The sequence below is a fragment of the Cyrtonyx montezumae genome, unplaced genomic scaffold, assembly GCF_038088225.1.
Source record: "Cyrtonyx montezumae isolate F1298 unplaced genomic scaffold, pur_monq_1.0 scaffold_7, whole genome shotgun sequence".
NCBI classification, from domain to species: Eukaryota; Metazoa; Chordata; class Aves; order Galliformes; family Odontophoridae; genus Cyrtonyx; species Cyrtonyx montezumae.
This window is the reverse complement of record NW_027072078.1, coordinates 11,585,875-11,609,667: the sequence shown is the minus strand read 5'-3', so window position 1 is coordinate 11,609,667 and position 23,793 is coordinate 11,585,875. Positions and strand designations below refer to the sequence as shown.

The 23,793-nt window shown below is 40.0% G+C and overlaps 1 protein-coding gene across 1 annotated transcript; it reads right to left on the bottom strand.

Moving 5' to 3' along the window:
- Window positions 1-12,725: 12,725 nt before the first annotated feature.
- LOC136058014 (plasma membrane ascorbate-dependent reductase CYBRD1) lies at window positions 12,726-21,864 on the bottom strand. Its single transcript, XM_065751174.1, has 4 exons — window positions 21,579-21,864; window positions 15,885-16,093; window positions 13,271-13,425; window positions 12,726-13,079 (listed from the first exon to the last, which is right to left on the bottom strand). The coding sequence occupies exons 1-4, from the start codon at window positions 21,781-21,783 to the stop codon at window positions 12,779-12,781; spliced, it is 870 nt and encodes a 289-aa protein (XP_065607246.1). The 5' UTR covers window positions 21,784-21,864; the 3' UTR covers window positions 12,726-12,778.
- Window positions 21,865-23,793: the final 1,929 nt, after the last annotated feature.

Below are 23,793 nucleotides of genomic sequence, written 5' to 3'. Positions count from 1 at the left end.
AGATGATAGTTGAATATGGGAAATGTTGTTTCTATGTAGCAGCAAAACCAATACTGCAGCAGGTACAACAGAAAGGGTCCATTATTTCATAATTTTGTGAAATAATCAGAAAACTTTGTAATCAACAAGATGCAAAACCCATAAAATCACTCATTCCTTGTAGTTAGGTGATTAGATTTTAATGTCAGCCTAAAATGTCGTCCATTCAATTAAAAAAAAAAGAAAAGAAAAAAAAGGAACGGTGGGAATTCCCACCCATTTTTCTATAGGAACTCTAGAATATTTGCTTAAGTTAGATGACACTGTCGCTACTTCTCATAGAGAGACTAAGTAGATATTTTTCTTTCTTAGCTAAATGTGGTTTTCTAATTAAATACACTGAATGAATACGTTAGAATTATTAATAATTTGGTTAAGTAGTCTGTAAAAAATTATATTTGAAGTCCCCTTACCCTCCTGATGCTGCTCTCTCTCCAACTGCCATCTGCTCTCACTATTTACTGTCCTTTTTCTGTGGAGTCCTGCTTTGCCCATGAAGCTCCTTGTGCTATAATACAGGTATATTTCAGTTTCTCAAAACATTGTACAGAGTACTGTAAGATTAACAAAGGAAGCAGTTTGAAAACTGCAAATGATTTGATGTTGCACAATCTGCCTCATTAGCAAGGATCTTGTCCATTATTTTAACCCTTAGAGCATTGTATGGGAACTGCTGAATCACGGCCTGAACCACTGATTGGTCACCCGAGGTGAGCACCAAGTCAGCCATGGGGGCACAGGTGAAGGTGATATACCTGTGTGGGTGGAAGGGGTGGAGCCTAGTTCCTCCTCTCTCAAACCCCATTTAAGGGCTGACCACCACCAGGGAAGGATCTCTTCTTGGAGATCCCTCCCATGTGGAGTCCTCTGCGAGCCTTGTCATCTTAAAGGTGAGCCATCTTCTCTTTTGTATTACCTGTATAACTGTTTGTATAGAACTACTTGAAATATACCATCTTCTATACTATTCCCTGGTGGAGTATCGTCATTAGGAGTTATTTACTCTACATTTGGCGAGCCAGGCAGCTCTAACTAAATCCATAATGTCGTTTATTTGGAGTATATTTAAATGGGCCAAGGGGGAGAACGTTACCCCCCTAGAACAGATAATCCCTGGTCTAATTCCAGGATTCATGGGGTCACCCTACTATGGATTGGCATCCGTTATTGAGAAATGGGGACCCATGCGGGTTCCAGGGACTGCCGCTCCTTCTCCATCTTATTTGACTGACTACTTTGTAGGATTAGATAAAGACATACTTATTACCAAGGAGCGGCGGTTAGCTGCCTCTGCAGTAGCCTGGCCATTAGTAATGGCCATACTCAAGTTAGATGTCGCAAATGTTAATATGGAAACTGAAAATCAGCTATTACGAGACCGTATTGAGAAACTGGAACAACAGCTGGGTACGTTAACAACCAAAAAGCCTGGCCTAAATGTCCCCACAAGACAAATAAGGAATATATTGGTAGAAGACACCCCAAAATCAGAGGAAGAAGACTCTGATATGACAGGGGAAAAGATCTCTAAGGCAGATCTCGAAACTCCATCTATGATGGACCCATTCGAGATTCGGCCTATTATAACTCAAAAAACAAAGAAGGTACAGGATAGACCAGCAGGGGTGCCTCCTGACCAATGGCCCCCTGCAGAAACCTGCCTCCATGTGACCGCTCGTCCATACACAGCTAATGAGTTGATGGACCTAGTACAACGGTTCCATCAGAAACCAAGAGAAAGCATACCATCATGGCTCCTAAGGTTATGGGATGCAGGAGCTGAAAGTGTTTTAGTAAATGGAACAGAAATGTCAAAATTAGCATCTATAACGATAAACCCGGCATTAAGACAAAGATTATATGCAGCTGTCCATTATAATGAGGAAAACCATTCTATTATAGATTGGTTGATGGCTGCATGCCGCTTAACATGGCCCAATAAAACCGATATCCCTCTTAATACTGGTTTGTGGTCCTCTATGGAGGACCTCCAGACCTATATCAGAGAACTGGGTATGAGGGAGGCTCTGTATGCGGACACTTTTGAAAGCCCCGATACGGAAAAATTTACAGCGGGCATGAGAGATCTAATACTACAGCAGGCCCCCTCCCACCTATATGGGATGTTGGTTTCCATATTAAATCCGTTGGTGGCATCAGAAGCCATCGTACAGCAGGCAGCCCAGTTAGTAGCAGACTTAGGGGAGACGGAGCGCGTAAGAACCAGGCGTAATGTTCGTATAGTGGAAGATGCTGAGGCCTTCCCTATTAGAACTAAAAAGCCTGCTCCACGGATGCCCCGATCAGGCCCCGTACGGGTATCCCGGAGGACTATGTTTAATGATCTCATACGGGCTGGGGTTGCATTTACCAAAATTGATGGGCAACCCAACCATGTTTTGTTACAGCTGTGGAAACAGCTTAGAAATGATCAGAAATTTCAGAGTGCTCCCAGAAAATCGGGAGTACGAATTATAGAAAAAACACCAACAACAACCTGGAATTTGGCTGACTTTATAATACCGAACAGAAGGAAAAAATATCCGCAGGTGTCACAGGCTACAGTGCCTGAGCCACCTGTGGCAAAAGATTTAGATCTGGCAAAATTCATGGATTAACGGAAAATTCTGGTCCCCATAGGGCCTCTAGCTGTGACCGGAGGCCCTATGTAGAACTAACAATATTCTGGTCCAGGACAAATGTGCAGAAGGTGATGGCTCTAGTGGATACTGGCGCAGAAACATCGATTATATATGGAGACCCAACGAAATTTAAGGGTAATAGAGTGATGATTGGTGGGTTTGGGGGACAGACTATTCCAGTCACCCAGACGTGGTTGAAATTGGGGGTTGGGCGTCTCCCGCCCCGGGAGTATAAGGTGTCGATTGCCCCAATTCCAGAATATATCTTGGGCATAGACATTCTATGGGGTCTGGCTCTCCAGACAACTGTGGGAGAGTTCAGACTACGGCAGAGGTACATTAGTATCCGGGCAATACGGACAATATTGAGGGGCCATGCGAAACATGAGCCCATTTGTTTGCCAAAACCACGCCGGATTACTAATGTAAGACAGTACAGACTCCCGGGTGGACAAGAAGAAATATCAAAAACAGTGCAGGAATTAGAGAAAGTAGGTATTATAAGGCCTGCACACAGCCCATATAATTCCCCCATATGGCCAGTACGGAAGTCGGATGGAACATGGAGAATGACGGTGGATTATAGGGAACTGAATAAGGTCACGCCGCCCATCCATGCGGCCGTACCCAATATTGCCTCCTTAATGGACACTCTTAGTAGGGAAATTAAAACCTACCATTGTGTCCTGGATTTAGCGAATGCGTTTTTTAGCATACCTATTGCTAAAGAATCACAAGATCAATTTGCATTTACGTGGGGAGGCAGGCAGTGGACCTTTCAGGTCTTGCCACAGGGGTACGTGCACTCACCAACATACTGTCATAATTTGGTGGCACGTGACCTGGCTGATTGGAGGAAACCAAACAGTGTGAACCTATACCACTATATTGATGACCTCCTGTTAACATCCGACTCACTGGAAGCAGTAGGGGAGGCAGCAGATTCATTAACTGCCTACCTAAGTGAAAGAGGATGGGCTATCAATCCTCAAAAAGTGCAAGGTCCAGGACTGTCCGTAAAATTTCTAGGGGTAGTCTGGTCAGGAAAGACCAAAGTATTACCTGATGCCGTCATAGATAAGGTTCAGGCATTTCCAGTCCCTACAACACCAAAGCAGCTGCAGGAATTCCTGGGTATATTGGGATATTGGCGTTCCTTTATACCTCATTTGGCGCAGCTGCTGAGACCTTTATATAGACTTACCAAAAAGGGCCAATTATGGGACTGGGGGAGAACAGAACAGGATGCTTTTCAACAGGCGAAACAGGCAGTTAAACAAGCCCAGGCACTGGGTATATTTGATCCTACCCTTCCAGCTGAGCTAGATGTTCACGTAACTCAAGATGGCTTTGGCTGGGGCCTGTGGCAACGTCAGAGTTCTGTTCGGACCCCCATTGGATTTTGGTCTCAGGTGTGGCATGGAGCAGAGGAAAGATATAGTATGATTGAAAAACAGTTATTGGCTGCCTATTCTGCATTACAAGCGGTAGAGCCAATAACCCAAACGGCCGAAGTTATAGTCAAGACTACATTGCCAATCCAGGGGTGGGTAAGAGATCTGACCCACCTTCCTAAGACGGGGGTGGCCCAGGCGCAGACGGTGGCACGATGGGTTGCCTATCTCAGTCAGAGGAGTAGTCTATCTTCCTCACCGTTGAAAGAAGAGCTTCAGAAGATTCTTGGCCCAGTAACGTATCATAGTGATGCACCAAAACAAACTTCGGTTGCTCCACCACAGAAGAGTCCCGTCCAGGAAGGAAAATATCCTATTCCTGAAGATGCCTGGTACACGGATGGGTCCAGCAAGGGCAACCCAAGTAAGTGGAGAGCAGTAGCGTACCATCCTGCCACAGACACAATCTGGTTCGAAGAGGGGGATGGTCAAAGCAGCCAGTGGGCAGAGCTGCGGGCGGTGTGGATGGTTATAACCAAAGAACCTGGTGATGGTATCCTGAATATTTGCACAGATAGTTGGGCTGTGTATCGGGGGCTCACTCTTTGGATCGCACAGTGGGCCACCCAGGATTGGACTATCCACTCCCGACCGATCTGGGGCAAAGATATGTGGTTAGACATATGGAATACAGTCAAACACAGAACTGTGTGTGTCTACCATGTTTCTGGTCATCAACCCCTACAGTCACCAGGAAATGATGAAGCCGACACACTGGCCCGAGTTAGATGGGTTGAGAACTCTCCATCTGAGAATATCGCTTACTGGCTACATCAAAAGCTGCGGCATGCTGGGCAGAAGACCATGTGGGCAGCCGCTAAAGCGTGGGGACTGCCCGTACAACTATCGGACATCGCTCAAGCATGCCGAGACTGTGACGCCTGCTCTAAGATAAGACCGAGGTCGTTGCCTGAAACTACAGCCCATCTTGCTAGAGGACACAATCCTCTACAGAGGTGGCAGGTTGATTATATTGGGCCCCTCCCTCGGTCTGAGGGGGCGAGATATGCCCTAACCTGTGTCGACACCGCGAGTGGGCTAATGCAGGCCTATCCAGTACCAAAAGCCAACCAGGCATACACTATAAAGGCACTCACAAGGTTGATGGCTGCCTACGGGACACCGCAAGTCATCGAGAGTGACCAAGGAAGTCATTTCACGGGTGCAGTGATACAACGCTGGGCAGAAGAAAATAATATTGAGTGGCGATTCCACCTGCCATATAATCCAACGGGGGCAGGCCTTATCGAACGTTACAATGGTATTCTCAAGGCTGCCCTGAAGACAGACTCTCAGTCCCTGCAGGGGTGGACAAAGAGACTCCATGAGACCCTGCGGGACCTGAATGAAAGACCTAGAGATGGCAGACCCAGTGCCTTGAAAATGTTACAAACAATATGGGCCTCCCCACTTAGGATCCAAATTACGGGCACCGATAATGAAGTGAAACCTCAGATTGGCAATGAGAACAACCTTCTGCTCCCTGCCCCTGAGGACCTAGAACCAGGTACCAATAGAATAAAATGGCCCTGGAAGGTGCAGGTAGGACCACGATGGTGCGGCCTACTTGCACCTTGGGGGAGATTATTGGAGGTGGGGGGTTCGGTAGCTCCTCCGGTTATAGGTACATGGCCTACTGAAATAATGGTTAACACTCCAGTCTTCATTGCTAAGGGGACCCCTATCATGTCTCTGTGGCAGATCAGGACACCCCCTTTGGTGCCTGATATAGTCGTACAGCCACAGACATCGGGTCAAAGGGTCTGGTACAGGCGACCAGGGCGTGCCCCTGTACAAGCTGAAGTGTTAACCCAAGACAGGAATACGGCCTGTATCTTGCCCTGGAAAGCGGATCTTCCCCTCTTGGTACCTCTAAAACACTTGTATTACTCCCCATAAGTCTATGAATCACCAGAAGGAATCAAAACAATACTGCAGTGTTCCAGAGTTGTTATAAGACCATGTGAAGCATCTGGTGATGGTCTAACCGGGACTGATGACACGTAAGATGGACCTGCACTGTATGATTACATGCTTCCAGTAGATACCACCGAGCACTGGCCCAAAGAAGAGTTCGACGGATGCGCCGATCATCACTCATATCAGATTACATCAGCATGCGTTGCGACGGGCAATTATGTAAGCGTCGCGATGTATTGGGTCTCTGTATCAAGGGGAACTCACCTTATGGTTACTTGATCAGTGGTTCATGTCGTGAAGGGGTGGAGTGTATGGGAACTGCTGAATCACGGCCTGAACCACTGATTGGTCACCCGAGGTGAGCACCAAGTCAGCCATGGGGGCACAGGTGAAGGTGATATACCTGTGTGGGTGGAAGGGGTGGAGCCTAGTTCCTCCTCTCTCAAACCCCATTTAAGGGCTGACCACCACCAGGGAAGGATCTCTTCTTGGAGATCCCTCCCATGTGGAGTCCTCTGCGAGCCTTGTCATCTTAAAGGTGAGCCATCTTCTCTTTTGTATTACCTGTATAACTGTTTGTATAGAACTACTTGAAATATACCATCTTCTATACTATTCCCTGGTGGAGTATCGTCATTAGGAGTTATTTACTCTACAAGCATGTAATCCAAAGTCAAACAACACGTGGTAGGTGGTGAATTGCTAAAGTAACCAACTGTGTGCAGTTCTACAGTCTCTCCTCTTTACTAAGGAGCCCTGCATTTAAGACTGATCTCCACACAGCAAATCCTGATGATGGTTTTCCTTGGCTACACATATGTTACAAGATGCATCATGGACAACATTAAAACAGTATGTTGTTACTGTTGCAGTTGAACGTTAGGATTAAAACACAAATAGTTTATTTGCATATCTGAGTTCCTGTTCATCTATTTACTTATCTGTAGTGGCTTGAGACCAGAAGCAATCCAATCTTTTATTAGATATAGCATAATATAGAATAGAGACTGAATATAAAATAATTGACCAAGAATGTAGCTCTGATGATATTGTCTCTGTCCTTCCCTTTTCTCTCTCCCTAGAGGAAAAAATGGTTTCTTTCTTATGCTAAATCCAGCTCCTCTCCAAAGCAATCATGTAAATGTGAGTGTCAGTGTCACAGCAGAATAAAAAGTCCAATCAGCAGGAAAATTCCATGTAAGAGCAACAGGCAACCCCAGGAGAAAAAATAACAAAAATACTCTCTCAAAAATAAGAGTTCCACTCATTAAAACACTCAGATTGTCTTATTTTTAAGGTTATGTGCCTTCAAAGAGTAACAACTCATTATTCAGCAGGCTTGCCAGCTTTCCTAAGCATTTTATTTCAGAGCCTTCTTCTGAATAAACAAGTCTGTGCAGAGAACAAATTGAAGTTACTTTTTTTTCCTTGTGTTCTACATACAGGCTGTGCAAGCTGTCTTCTCTCAATTTCAGGTTTGACCCATTTTATGGATTTAAAGTAATAGAAAATTGTCAGAGGTAGTTATTGAAAATGCTTTTACATATCTTACCTAAAGACAAACTCTAAAACCATAAAAATATTTTAAATTCAGATACCTAGTATATTAGGTAAAAAAAAAAAAAAAAAATCCAGTGTATTCTATAAGATAGTTCTATGCATTTAAAAATGTGCCCATAATCAAATTATTGTTAACTATGGTTTTTGGTATGTAGAGGGAAGGGAAGAATGCTGAATATAGCACAAATAACTGACCTGTTGTGTAAATGTACTGACAATATGTTGAATCTGGAAGCGTGGTTTGGAATTGAATTTGCACGTGTTGGACTGATGTACAAAATGTCCTTGTAATCACTTATTACATTCTAAAAGAGGTTCCTTCATTGTGAATTTGTCCTTTAAGGCATTAGTATCTTATTCACACTGAGCTGAGAGAATGACTTATAAGGATTGTAAAACATGAAGTGTACTCAGAGATACAGAGATGACGCCTGGTTAAATCAGAGGTTCAGCAAATTGAGTTAGGAATAAAGTATCCTTGGAAGAAGTGGAGATGAAAGTTTGGAATAAGAGAAACATTATTTAGTCAACAGAGCATATGTAATGTGATGGAAAGATGAGTGATACTGAGTGTGAAATACATGAACCCTTCATAGGATTGTTGTTGCCTGTTAATTTAAGAAGGAGACATTGGCATAGCTGCGAATTGCTGAAAGTATGTGCAGTCAGGTTCCTTTGTAGGGGTTCTTCTATTCATTTCTGTGTTGGTACCCAAGTGACAACTGAAATTTCCGAAATTGTAACAGTAATGACAGTCATGTCCTGGAGAATCAGAACTACACTGAATGTTGGCAATTTGTTGACCCAAACTGGAATACTTATCTTTGTGGAGGAGTTTGTGTCCTGTCAAAATGCATGCTCCCACTGTTCTAACAGCAGAAAATAGCTACCATAGGTCAGCTGTTGGAGACAAAACACCTTCCCATGTAGATGGCCTGAGAAGAAAAGTGAGCAAGTCAAATTTAGAAATAGCACCAGTGCAATGTGTCCAGAATGGCTTCAGTGGTTTAAGATATTCAGTGAAACATGCTTACAAAGTCTCTTAACTCTATTTGAGTAAACTAGGTCCAGAAACTGTCTCCCTAGATCAGAAGGGAGAAGTTGACTTTTTGATTATTTGAAATTGGCTCTAGTGTTCCTTTTTTGGGAGCTGACTTTGACATAAGACTGCAAGATCAAATGGCAGAAGTGCTAGAAGTTCCTGTTTTTCTCCAGTTTCTGCTACTTTTGTATCTTGTGCATGACCTTTCCCTACATTTTCTTGCTCTTAGGTTTCTTGTTGTTTCTTTTAACTACCCTTGTACTGATACAGAAGTTACAAGCAGCTGTTTAAGGAGATGGCGTAGACTGCAATAGCTTCCAGTATCAGAGAGATGAAGAAATATTATATTTTAATTGGGTACTTTAAAAGAATTTTCACATTCTTTGAACTAAATGCTGTGATGTGACTGTTTTATCTTGGCCAAATGCATAATGTTAAGACAGATGGCATATCTTCTAAGGCAGCATTAGACTAGCATCTGACAGAGGCCAGTTTGGTAGTGCTTGCTATCTTCTGGATTAGTGGCTGTGCATACAGGGTATGAAAATAAAAAAAAATCTGCTACAAGCATATTCAAAAATATGCTTATTTAATAGTCTTGCAGATGTTTAGTGGAACTGGATGGGATTTTGTTTTGAATGAAATACTACTGTATTAGTACCATAATATAGCTCTGTATTCATTGGTATCATTAGCTTGAAATATCTGTTTTTATTAACATAAAGAATAAGAAAAATATAAATTGTAATAAAACATTTCTTTTAATTGGCAAATAAGTATGGCAGATAACAAAACAATAAAATAATTCTTTAATTTCTTATGAACAGTTAGAAGAATTTTCTGAAATAGAAACACATGAAAGCCATCTGTATTAGGAAATATTTGGCAATATCTGTTAGTCTTTTATTAAAATTTCCACATATGCACGTAGTACATATTTACAGCATCATATGCATTCTTGTATATGTAGTAAGATGTGTACACATAATTACTGTGCATTCTATTTTAATCTTATTTGCACCATCATTTTTCAGTTTCATTAATGTTGGAAAAGAACACTTTTCTTTTTCTCAGTATTACACAGTACTGCAAGACACATTAATTACTTTTTCAGACATCTTTATTACCCTTAGTGTTAGGTTTTGGAACTTCCTAAGTTTTTATAGGAATCCAAGTTTGGAATGTAAGCTGTACAATCATGTCCATGTAAAAAAATTTCAGACATGCAGGAAAATCCCAATAAAAAAATCAGAATTTCAAGTTTCATTTATAACTTTAAAATATAACTTTGTTATCTCTTGTGCTGGTACTTCTACACATAATTATAGGTTAAAAAATCTGTATGAAAGGAAATGTGATGGAAGGCCACTTTGAGAAGCAGTTGTAGGAGTGTGTGTTTTCCAAAGAAAATTACTCTCTGAAGTTGTATGTAATTTTACCTAGCACTTGAACTAACCTTGCATGTTGCAAGAATACCTGAAGGTCTTTTAATCAGTTTAGAACAAAAGCCAGTAGTCTGCAGTATGCACAGTCTATTTTAAATTGCATACACAGAAGTGAAGCAAGATTTAAGAGCTCAGAACTACTGCATCTCACAGGGACCTTCCGCAGTTCAAAGCAGCCAGAAAACCATGCTTCATGTAAATGAGCTATCACTGGTGATCTGTGATAGTAATGATACTTGCATTCTAGAAATTACTCTTGAACAGAATGTGGAACAAAATGTAACTCTAAGGGCACAGTAGTAACTGTAGCTTAACTTTAAACAGCATATGGAACTCTGATACATCCAAGTCAATGCTGAAACAAAAGAAATGAAAGATATTAAGGGTTGTTTCTTTTCTTCCCAGTATATAGCATACAGTTAAGGGTTTCTTCTACATCAGTCCTTGGACAAGGCTCTACTTTGCACATCTTTTATTAGATGACTTAGTGCTATGCAGCCATTGAATGAGCTCATTTTCAAAGGTAGGTGAGAAACAGCAACAGCAAAATACACACCAACTTAGAATAACCTGAACCACGTACATTAACTCAGACTTTAAGTATTAACAGAACATCTCTCCCAAAGATTAACTATGAATCCTTCAACTGTAAAATGCTTGCTGATTTCATCAGAAAAGCCAACTAGTTTTAGCAAAATATAAAGGTATCACAAGAAAGAAGGTAACATAGTTTAGGATACTCCAAAAGTTACATAATGAAAAGCATAAAGTAATCATCCCAGTAGTTGAGCACTAACTTCAGGTAAAACTAGTGCTCTCGTTTTTCTTTCATAACGCTGCTATCTGTAATATTTGGATTTTATGCTGAAGCTGCCTATTTTAGGGAAAGCAGACAACTGTGTAGAACTTGAAAAGCATATGCTTGAAAAACAAGGAAAAAGCTGTCCAATCCATTGTACACCATGGGGCTGGACAAATGGCTCACACTATAGGGTAGTATTTCTTTTTTGCATTTCTGAATGCTATAATAAGGCACTTAAAAGCATGTGTTTTCTCAAATGAAACCAATGTTTGAAGGGGCTCAGGCACCCACACATATAATAAGAGAAAACAGAACTATGGGATGTAGTTCTTGAGTACCAGATATTAGAAAAAATGTTCTGTTCTACTAATTTGCTATGCTAGTTTTCTGTACTGCACTCATCAAATAATTAAATGTTATTACAAATCAAATAACAAAATGAGATACTGATGTAGATGCGAATTTATGTAGGTTTTATTATTATTATTGTTTAAAGAAGATAAAAGAAAAGGATCTGCTGCCTGAAACTGTCTGTATCTAGTTCTTTGGAACAGGTATTGCAGTTTCCATGAGGACTTTTTCAGGTCTCTGCAGCTTTTACAAGAGATTATAATAGAAAGGCTCATCATTTTGGAAATGTGCAATCAAAATAATATACAATCAAAATAATATACTATAATTATTCTTCTATGCTAGTAAAAATCTTATGTATATTTTATATCTGTGAAAGAACTGAATGAGCATAATACGTTAATACTCTGATTACTAAAAAGAGCTATAAAGTGCCATTAGAGACTTGAATTTGCATTATTTAACACTTCAATCTCAAATAAGAGAAGTCATATAGTTTGCTTGTAGACTAAAGTACGTCTTCATTTTGGTGATAACGGTTGTGGTACCAGTATGTAGATACCACAACCAGCTTTCAGTCAGCTGGTAGTATTTCAATCAAATCAGCAATGCTCAGTTATTTCTAGGCAGAAAACATTTCTCAGTTCGAGCTCCTTTTTTTCTCAGAGTCTGCTACCAGTCCCCTCTGCTTTCTAACTTACTAATTTCCAGTCTAGTGCCTAGGAACTGTGCAGTCAAATCAAGAGCATAACACATGGCCTTCTGGGATAGAAGGAAGACCTGATGTAATGATACTTTTTTTTTCTAAGTACGTATCTAAGACTTTCAAAATAAGACATATTCCTAGATGTTTTACAATTTCCCAAGACTTCAGTAATGATATGCTAGCTATACAATATATTTGGTAGAGTTGATTAAAAAGAAAAGTCGACTGATACATTCAGAATTAAAAAAATAAAAAAAATCTGAGGTTTTAAAACACAAATCATTTCATAAAGATATCAGACAAACTGTTTAATTTCTTTAACCAAATTCAGAATTCCAAATATTTTACAGTGCAACTCTGCAAAGCGCTATTCAAATACTGTAAATACTTAGCAGTTGGTGAAGGGTTTAATCAACTTGAAAAATCAAGACTTAAGAAAAAGTGAACGTTAGCAAAAAGTTGATAACAGGTAACTTCTGTTTTCTGATATACTTCATAACTTTGTCATACCTGTAAAATCTGTAAGAACAGAATTCAATCTCAATAACTCTTAATGACTCTTAGAGATTTTCTTTATCACTTTTTAAATTAATATTTGTTTTCCCATTTTATGATGCCATTCACGCTCTCTGTTTTTTGAATAAGGACTGAGAATGAACCAATGTAATGCTTGGGACATGCTGGAATTTAAATTCATATTTGGAAAACTTTGAACAATCCTTACTGAAAATAAAACTGCAACCTATATGTATCCATTTAATTGGGAGGAACAGAGATTTGTGGTAGTATAATAGTAGTGTTATTGCATACGTTTTCTTTACATAGTTGATCGTTGCCCTGCTTCATCAAGTTTGAAGTTTCGTTTTCTGGCTGCTTCACTGTTGAACCCCACATCAGATTTGTCTGCATTACTGCAGTCTGTCATAGTGGATTCTGCTTCCATGCCTTCAGGGGCTCCTCCATTGGGCCGCTGAACTTTAGCATTCTCATCTGGTGGGCGCTTCCACTGGGGCCTGCTTGCCATCCACAAAATAAGTGCACCAAATATGACAATCAAGAGACCAAGGCAGTTGACAAAAATTGCCTCTGGTGGGGATGAACTATATCCAGTACTACTCCTTTGGAGGGAGGAAAAAAAGAGATGATTGTTATAAAGACAATTCAAATCTAAACCAGTAGTCTTTTAATAGATAAGAGGTCTTTTTAAAACAAAACATTATCTCAGTACCAGGTTGTTATTATTCTGTTCAACAAAGATTACAGTATGTGATGAACAGAATTAATAAACAAGTGAAAAATAAATGCTTACAGTGCAAATATAAGTTTCTCTGTGATTCCCATGAGAGCTGATGCAATCACTGTTGCAAAGATGAGGAGACCCGAATAAATGTGTATTGGCATGAGAGCTGCTCGGAGAGGAACTGGAGCGAATGGGAGTAGGAAGATAGCAAACCCTAGGAAAAGCTAAACACAAAACAGATTCATAGTTAAAGCTATATAGGAAACAAGCTGTATTTCTGTTGCAAAATCATAAAAATTAAATTTTGATATGCTTTCAGATAAAAATTCAGAAGAGTTTATATTATTTTTGAAAGTATTCTTACAAAACCAGAGCAATCATTCTGAATCATCACCTGGGAAGCACGTTAAATATTTCATAAGTAATCCCACTTCATACTAGCGTCTAATCTTATTGCTAATGCACTTTGCTACCAATCTGAGTACTGTAAACACAAGTTTTCACTATCAGTAGTATAAATAAGTAGTAAATGAGTGACTAGCTGCATTTTCAGAGTTCTTCAGTTTGAAGCCCTTTTCTCCCCTTCTGTTCAGATTTACACATAAATGAAGATCAGAATGTAGTTTAACATTTTTTGTCTTTAGTGGTCTAAGGATAAGGAATTTCACCCTCTTAGAGCTTTAAGTTAAACTACATGTCTCTAGAAGGGTGATGGTCTGTTGGTGTTTAGAGTGAAGATATATGTGGATAATGTCAAGATGTTCAAGGGCCGCAAGTCCTCCTATCAGTCCCAATTCTGTGATGGAAGAGAATCCCATCATGTCAGATGGTTTCAGCCACAGGTTCTCAAATTAATTTTAGATTTTCTTTTGTTGTTTGTTTACTTGTTTTGCATTTTAAAGAAAGTTATTCCTTTAGTAGTTCATACTGATTTCACTGATGCCATATATTGAGGTAAAATCTATAACTAAATTTTGAGCCTCATGTCTTTTTTAAGCAATATTTCTAGAAATGCTGCTTTCCAAGAGAGTCCATTTGACATTTCCACCCTATTCCTAAATTTATGTCCTTGTGCTGTACCATATTAAGATAAATTTCACTTAAATATATTTTACTTCTGTTCCTGAAGGTATATTATGTAAGCATCCCCTCTCAATTTTTGTTTTTAATTTTGAGATTGATATGACCATTTCAAGCGTCTTTTCTACTAACTGAAATACTGTTTTATGACTCTTTTCTAACAGTAGTTCTCAATCACTTTAAAAAAAATCAGTCTGTTTGAAGATTTACTTGCCTGTTTGGAGAAAGTAACATCACTATTCTGTTGATAGGTAGATAAGGTATCTAGTCATATTTATAGTCGTGATCATGTTTACAGTAGCAAAATAATGGATGTTATTCACAGTTCTTCATCTTAACCATTAGAAAAAATATTGGTACCTGGTATAGTGGCAGCACACATTTCCTTGAAATGGTTGACATGAGGATAATCTTAATATCGTTAAGTCTCATTAATTAGTTGTTGTTCAACTATGAAGTGTACAATTATCAGTGCTGTAATATGCCTTCTTTTTCTCTAGGTGTTAAAACACTATTATTTCAACACTATTCCTTGTACCTCCTAGCCTGAGCAGTGAGAGCTAGAAATCCAGAACCCAAATCCCTTAGCTGAATACGTTCTGTGCTTGATAACCAGATAATCGATTTTTTTTTCTTTTAATTTAGCTAAGAAGTCAGGCATCATAAATTAAAGGAACAAAATAAATTCTGTATTCACTCTGACACAAAATGCCTTTACTCCTGAAATAAGATTTCATAGCATAAAATTAAAGACACAAAGTTAGAAGCAGAGTTGGCAGATTCCTGGTATGCAAAGTTTTAAAACAAACGATCAGCATTGAGATAACTCTGGTCTTGATCCATCAGGTTCGTAGAATTACTTTGGACTGTAAACCTGACTTGATAAATGCTCTACATGTAGGATTTTCCTCCTAGCTGATTATTTATTTCTATAGTGTAATAATACATTATAGAGATTTCAGAATCTGAGGTGCTAGAACATCACAACTGTATATGAACACTAAATACCAGGGCATCCCTGCTCACCTTTCATGTCAAATGCAAAACATACCAAGCTAGCTCAATTTAGATAAAGATAAATCTAACTTTCTGGCAATAGGAGCAGTTAAAAACATGCACATGAACATTTATCAAAACCTTGCTGAATCAGGAATACTGTTTTTCCTGTAGTAAGTAATGAGATCTGCAGTGCCACCTACTGCACTTATTCTGGTTACAGATAACTCCTGAGGCCAAGAAATTAGAACTTAAAATTTTGCTAACTGAAAAAATAAAAAAATAAAAATAAATAAAAAGGAAAAATTATTACTTCATTTGAGAATTCCTCAAAAGGAGTTATCACCATATTTTAATATGCTGCCAACAAACTGGATCACAGTAAATAAACCGAGTGAGTTAACTAAACGTGCTTCAAAATACATTTTTCTTTAAAGTTAAGGATCTGGTGATTTCTCATTTACATGATGATTTCCTAAATCACAGAATATAAAATAGAGTGTAGTGTAGAGTACAACATATTATTATTGTAGGGCCTATTGTACTTGAATTACTCAACACATTTGTTAACTTTACAACCACTTTATAAGCACAATTAAATTCTGACCTGAAGAGAATAAAGTATAACAGCTGTCAGCCCAACCCAGCTGTGCAGACTGTACATGTTGGGGATGCTCCTGGCATTGTGGAAGTCAAACACAGCTACCATAGAAACAATTGCAAGAATCATAGCTATGGTATTTAATCCAGCATGTATGAACTTCATTAGGAGTTTGCTGCACTTCCAGGTCCATGGCAACCTGTACACAATAATGGCTGAAGAAAGAACAGAAAGAAAATTTTATTTCTTACAGTATAATTTCTCTAAGATTTTAATAATTATGCCTTGTTCATATAGTTCCATTGTAAATTAGAGAAAATCCAACCTTTTATTGTATTAGATTATGAATGTGTATTATAACTTTTTCTCCCACACAGCCTAACGTTCCAAATTCACAACTGAGGCCTAATATATTGGCTTTAGGGAAATTTATTCCTCTGTTTTTGAAAAATTCAAGTGTGATTAAAAGAACAAAAAAAAAAAAAACAAAAAAAAACCCCAACAAAACAGTGAACAGCTTGGTGCCATTTGTTCCTTATTTCTTCAATCGATGTAACAAAAGGTCTGCATAGGGGTTTGGCTTTTCTGCTAGTCACACTGGTGGAAGAAGGCCCAGTTCTTATGTTCCGAAGATCACATTCTGAGACAGCATGCAATAATTTTGTAAATATTTATTCTCTCTGCAAATTTGGATAATGCTATTTACATCCAACCTAAGCCAATGTATGGTTCTATGGGTTGAGAGGCACTGGCACAGGCTGTCCAGAGTAGTTGTGGATGTCCTATCCCTGGAGGTGTTCAAGGCTGGGGCAGCCTGAAGCAGTGGCTGGCAACCCTGCCCATGTCAGCTAGAATTAGGTGATCTTTAAAGACCCTTCCAATCAACCTAAGCCATTCTATGATATTTAGATAGCTGTGTCTATTACATTGGTATTAGTAGGACTACTTTAAATGAGAAAAGGCTACTTGTCATCAGGGAATCATAATCCAACTCAAGAAACAAAAAGGATTTGGCAGCTATGACTCTTGAGCACTGTTAGATAAATGCAAGCTTTTTGCCTATGTGTATATGTGACACTAACGAACTGTGTTGTGACCAGTGTGAACAAAACAGCAATTTTGAGTGATCTAATTCCAGATGGCCCACAAGAATAACAACAGCAGAGTGCTTCTTGCCAGGCTTTTTCCTCAGGGTCCTTGCTGCTCATTCCCTGTCACTACTGACCTCCTGCTTGTTGTCTAAGCACGGACTAGATCAGATCTGAAGCCCCACGTATTTCTGAATACAAACCTATGCAATTTCTGAATGTGTGAGAGCACACAAGTACATTAAGTTAATGGGACGAATATTTATGACCATGCCTGGTCCTTGACCAGTAAAGGCTGCTGTCCCCATCCATAATGCCATGAGTGGGCAAAAAGAAGGGTCTCCATTCATCTGATTAATCAAATCCTTATTTAAGGTTTCTGCTTATAAAGTGACATCCAAATACTATCTGATTAGCAATACTAAAAATTAAGAATATATTTCAGGTTTAAAAGTTCTTTCTCCAAACATTCGCTAGAAAATAAAAATATGTATTTTCTGCTAAGTGCAAAGGTTAGGTATTCACTTAAGTAATTCTCATGTACTTTCCTCATTCCTTCCCTGTAACTTTACTTTTTATGCAAAAAAAAAAAAAAAAAAAAAGGATATTATGTCTGTTGCAGTGAATAATAATAATAAAAATGACAAATTAATTTTGAAGTCATATTTAGATATACATATTTTGACTTGGATGTATGCCAAGAAATACAGCTCTCCACTGAATAACTGACACAGAAAACACTGCTCACAAATGGAATTTCCAGTGCACAAGCAGATTTTAAATCAATATATGCTTTTACATACTGTGTGAAAATAAAATACTGGAATGAATGCAACCCTTAGAATGTTTAAATACATACAGCATTTGGGTAGTTCTCAGCTTTCTACTTTTTTTTTGTTTTACAGTTTCTACTTTTTTAAAAATTAGGAAGATAGCCTTCTTTTATGACAACTTGGCAGTACTTATTCTATGAGACATAATTTGAGTTCTACAATGCAGCATGAGCTTAAGACCATCTCCAACAGTTCCACAAAATCTATATGATAATCTTATATATTGTTAATATTGAAATAATTACCTGCATCAGGCAATTAACCTAGTGTTAATGATAACGATTTCTGATCTTGTACAACTGGTATGCCAAAAGGTCCCAGCTGAGCTTCAACATTCTGTGAGGATATCATATCCCAGTAAATCTTCCATCCTCATATGTCATACGTTATGGCCCAGAGTATTGTCAATGCTTTATTTCAGGTGGAATGGAGTACTGACTCTGTATATCTTGAAGTCAAATTGACCTGAACAGATCCTGGCCTCAGTTTAAAGCTTTGGTTCCCAAAGGATCATGTCCATGCTAAAATTTTTGTCTAACATTTTTTCTTTGTTTTATAAGACACCATCATAATTTGGTTTAACTTCCAAAATCACTATCAAACTTCACAGCCAGTCACCCACATAACCTTAGATCTCTTATGGACCATGACATTTTTTTGTCTGTTTCTCTCTTTGAAACAGTGTGACAGAAAGACAAGGAACACAGACTAATGGCTCGGAGACTTATTAGCAATACCATAAGTTAACATGTTGAATGCCGTAGCCCAGGACGAAGACATTATAGTACATTTGGCTGTAATTCCCTCTCAGTAAGGGCTATGCGTAAGGTTATAGATTCTAACTTGAGCAGACGTGGCTGTTCACCATTGCCAAAAGACAAGGTCCCATTTCCCTGTCACCACTTCCTTTCTGACTGCGTGCTTCCCACACCCCACTTCATCTCAGCTGGTGACCAAATACTAGCTTCTCTAGTATTATATTAATACGTGAGTGGTCCATTGAGAAACTCTGGAAAATCATTTATTCCATATTACATCATGATGGCTCTCATCATTTGTCCTTTGAGAGGGAACCAGACTTTTATCATTTGCAGGTCAAACATGAAGCAGCAGGCAGATGCTGCTGTCATTGTAAAACATTTACATGCAAAAAATATAGTAAAATTCTTAATTTACTGACTTACACTCCACTACTCCATCAAGTCTTCCTTGAAATCTTTTTTTTTCACATTTTTTCCTATCTTACTCTTTAAAAAAGTCAGATATGAACACAGGCTTTTACTGCCTGCATTTTACCACTTTATAAAACCATCTGGCCAATTGCTGTGTACTGACAGGGTTTTATTAGATATAATTTACTTACAGGTATTCACCTATAAATAGTTAATACTAACATTGTCATGCCTACGGCTTTTTCATTTGATTGATAAGATACATACAATAATTTTGTCATGGCGTATCTATCCCTGCCTTTGTCAGGGCATATATATATGCCCACTATCAGGGCATGTTACTACCATCACCTCTTCTACCTTCCATAGTCCAGCAGTACAGCTGTATCCTTTGTGAAGACTTTAATGAACTGAAGAAAGAGGAGATTTGGTTACTATTTCAAATCTTGCACACAGATTTAAGTGAAGTATTTATTCAGCTATTCCTTCCTATTTTAACTACTTAAGGACTTCTTTTTCTTGTGTTTGTGCAAAGAGGTGTGCTATCCCCCAGCCTCATCCAAAGTGCTTTGAATTCAGTGGCAGACTTCTGCTAATTTTGTGTAACACTTCATCAGTTGCCAGCTTTGCTTTTCATGTTATGCATTCAGATTTCCTACTCCAACTAATGCTCTTCGATCAGTGAATTTCTGCTTTGATTTGTTTGTTCATTTGAGCTGCGATAAACTTTCCATTTATTATTTATGTTAGAAATACCTACTCAAGGCAATGTCCTTAACTCTGAAATGGAGGTAAACTGAGTTTCAGAGGAAATAAAAGCAAATGAGCAGGGGGAAAGTTCTGCAGAAAACCTTCCAGCATTTTCTGCCAATAAAATAAGAATTCGATGTTTATGAAGAGCTCAGTAGTTTGGTCACAATAAGTTGTATTTATGTTAGTGAAGTCAATCAGTGTTTCTCGCTGCTTATTTATAACCAGCAGTTATACTTTATGTGACCTATTGAGCAATATCATATAAACCAGCTTCAAGATGTTGTTTATTGCTCAAAACTTCTTCGTAACTTGAAGCCACGAAGCTCAGAACATACCTCACTGCCACTGAAAATATTAAATTTGTGGTGTGTGCTCAAATCACCGAATTCCCTGCATAGCCAGAGCTCGGCAGCCAGCCTCCCCTGCTCCTCCCAGCCCCTGGCTGGGCTCCTGCTGCAGAGTGATCCAAACAACGGGTTTGCTGGAATGAGTGTCCAGATGTGCTGGACACGTTTCCTGGCTGGGCGAGTGCAAAATGTTGTTCAGCAGTGAAGCAAATGTAAACAAGGTTGCTAAAAAAGAAATTCTAAGTCAATTATTCCTATTAGAAAGAAAAAATACTTCAAATCTCCAGTGGTTCTTCATTACTTAAGAAAAGTAAAATCATCTCCTTGCTCCTTCTCCCCAGAGAAGTCAGTGGTGAAACTGTGAAAGAATTTCCAGCATTCTCTGCAACGTTCATTTGCCTTTCTTTGAGAAATTAGCACTGTTTCGTCATGTGTTCCCTCATCAGTAAAACCAGCAAGAATGCCGTTACTGACTTTTATCAGAAAACAACACTGTTGCTGTTATCTCTGCCAAATTTCCCCACCAGTTTTCATGTTATTAGCTTAAATGCTAACTCTCAGATTCCAGAATTAGTACTTCAGGGGCACTCTAGCATTATCTGCTTTTTAAAGTTTACTGGGAATACTGTCACTTTTCTTTCCTAACCTCAATACCAGTAATCAACTGTATCGTGTGGCAGTTAGTCACTTTCTTGGACTTAAGCAGTTACACTAAAAGCAAAAGCATGTCGTTCAATCTCCAACATTCCTGTCGGCCTCAAAGAACAACCCTTGCCCTTAAGACCTAACCTGCGAAGGGTGTGTGATGGAAAGAAAGACAGCGAGCACACTGCACGTGTAGTTGGAAACACTGTCAGTCCAAGGCTGAACGCTATGCAATCGAAAGTTCATACACTCTATAAAAACGTCCCCCCGCCTCGTCATAACCATTTTATATTACTCAGGCAACAGAATGAAGAATGAGTTTTAAAGATAGATTTCGCAAAAGAGTTTACACAGCATCTGGGCTGATGAAATGCATTGCAGCGATGTTCTTGGAGCTGCATTTCCTCTGGCTCAAGCCTTGTTCCTGGGTCTGGCTGCGGTGGTGCTGAACTGAGACGGGGGAACGAGCCAGAAGGGACGGAGCCAAACGAGTGAAAGTTTCCTAGGGCAGCACTGCTGGCGTTTCGATTCCCAGCTCGCATAAATTCAGGCTGACTAAGAAAACACGCCTCGCAAGCCTTTCTCAAAGCGCAAGAAAATCCCAGGCCAGGGTAAACAAGTGCTTGAAGGGAAGAAAGAAAAAAAAGAAAGAAAAAAAGCTCAATCAACCCAAAGCACCACGTACGGAGCTCACGACAAGGGACTCTTTGTCCCGTCTCGCTGCGAGCGCTGGCTCTTCTGAACGGCAGCGCCGCGCAGCGCCCCGGCCCCGGCCCGCCGCTCCCGTCCCGTGCTGCGCCCCGGCCCCTGGCGGCCCCTGGCGGCCCCAGCTCCTCCGCCGCCCCGCCGGGCCCTAACGCACCGATGCCCTGGATGAAGACGAAGCCCGTGACGATGAGGACGGGATGCCAGTTGAACTCCGCCGCGCCTCCGTCCCAACCGAGCCCTTCGCGGTAGCGGAAGACCCAGACGAGGGAGAAAACGACCGAAACGAAGCCGACCAGCAGCGCCGAGCCCAGCAGCGCCAGGAAGAGCCCGTAGCCCTCCATGTTCCGAGCCCCGCGCATCGCCGCCAGCGCCGCTCGGGAGGGGCAGGGCGGCCGCCCTCGCTGACGCCCTCCTGCGGCCCCGTGCCCGGGCGGCACCGCCCCGCTTGCCGCGCTGCTTTTTGTAAGTACTTTGTGCAGGCTTTCCAGTCCTTCGCGTTCGGAGCTCCGTCCGCGCGTTCCTCGTGCCCGCGGCGTTGGGCACATGGCTGTGGCGGTGAGCCGGGGCAATGCCGGGAACCTCCGCCGCTGCTGCAGAGATAGCGCAGCGCGGCCGAAAGCACGGAGGGATAAACCGGGAGCGCTGCCGCGATGGGGAGACGCGACACACAGAGTGCAGCCGCTGAGCGTGCTTAAAGGCATCGATGTGTTAAAGGCACTGCTCTCGGAGCATGGTTTTTGTCATGGTCGTCCCCTTAACTCCCGTTGTGTTCCTCGACTGCTGTAAATGTAAAACAGCTATTAACCCGTTCTCTTACATGGAGCTTTTGGGAGCGTTTGGGCACTGTTGTATTTGGACCTGCCAAATTTAGGCCATTTAGTCGCATCGGAGTCCAGAAGCTGGAAGATGGCTGCCAGCGGGAAAAAATAACTCCATATAAAATGTGCGCTGAAGGAAACGAAGTGTTTTAAATTTAACGTAAACTTTGTTCCTGTTTCTGAACGAAAATGTCTGTGTGTGACCTTCCAGGATGGAACATGTATACTGTGTATTTACAGTGATAGAGTTTCTTACACAAAGCCCATAATCTTCTTCATCAAAGTCTGGGCTGCCTTTTGGTCACAATATATTGCTGCATTTTTCATCAGATGGACAGCTATGTATGATTGTAGATTTAGAAGACTATTGCAAGTCACAATAGCTTCAAAATAACAGTCACTGGGAAGCACGGCAAATTCTTGAAAGTTTATAGAGGTGATCTTTGTGAATGGCACCTGTGCTATTTAATAAGCAATGTTCTAGTGAAGTTTAAATGCATTGCTCTGGAAAGAACTGTTTTAATAATCCAAACAGAAATGAGCATGAAATACCGATACGGAAAACTAAGTATGTCATTAAAATGTCAGAAATGGTGATGGGGTTTGTATAATCATTAACTGCACATCTTCCATAAAAATGTTCTGCTATATCCAAATCAGGGAAAGCTCCTGCTTTTGCTGTCACCACTTCTATCTGAAATATTTTTTTCAAGATTGCAAAGTAACTTCTGAAGACTAGCAAAATGGCTACTGTGCCTTTTTGAAATCAGCTTTTGAATAGCCTCAGTGCTCCTGCTTCCCTCTATCTTCTCTGACCACAGATGATTCATGACCATCTGGAAACTGTACTTCTCCTTACTAAGTATCTTTTTAGCCTCATCAGCTTGCTTTCATGTAGCAGCTTTTATTAATAAATATCCTGACTTATGACTTCCCAGTAATAAGAATATGAAATAATTTGCATATATCAGAATAGTGATGGAGAAGAGACTTAAAGTATTGTGAAAAACAGCTCTGTGCCATTCTTCCCCAAGCATTCAACTTCTTGTCTGTAAGAGTACAACAGAGAGCACACAGCAGAGTGTCCTCTGGTTTAAATACTAATGCACCTCTGTTTTCCTTTACTATTGGTCTTTGGACTATCTGACAAACACTTGTCCTCTTTGCAACCTTACTTTTCAGCTGGGCTATAGAATTTTCTTGTTCATGGTAAAGTAGTTTTGTCATTGTTGACTGAGGTGACAGATTTCTGATGAAAGGAATTTAGTTATAAATAATTAAAGTATACACACTCAGAATAGAAATTTCTGCCTAAGCACCAGATCCTATAGATTTGTAGTAGTTTCTGCTCTTCCATCTCCCTGTTATTTGCATAGTAGCATAATGGACAGATGCCTTTTTCCTAGATATTAGATGAAAATGAATTGGAGGTAGGGTATAAGTAGTGCACTGCTGCTGTTCTTAATTTGTACTGTTGTTTCATTACCTTCTTGCATCACCTTTTTGTCTATTATTTTGTATTTTCTTTCCACAGTTTTATTTGACTTTTTA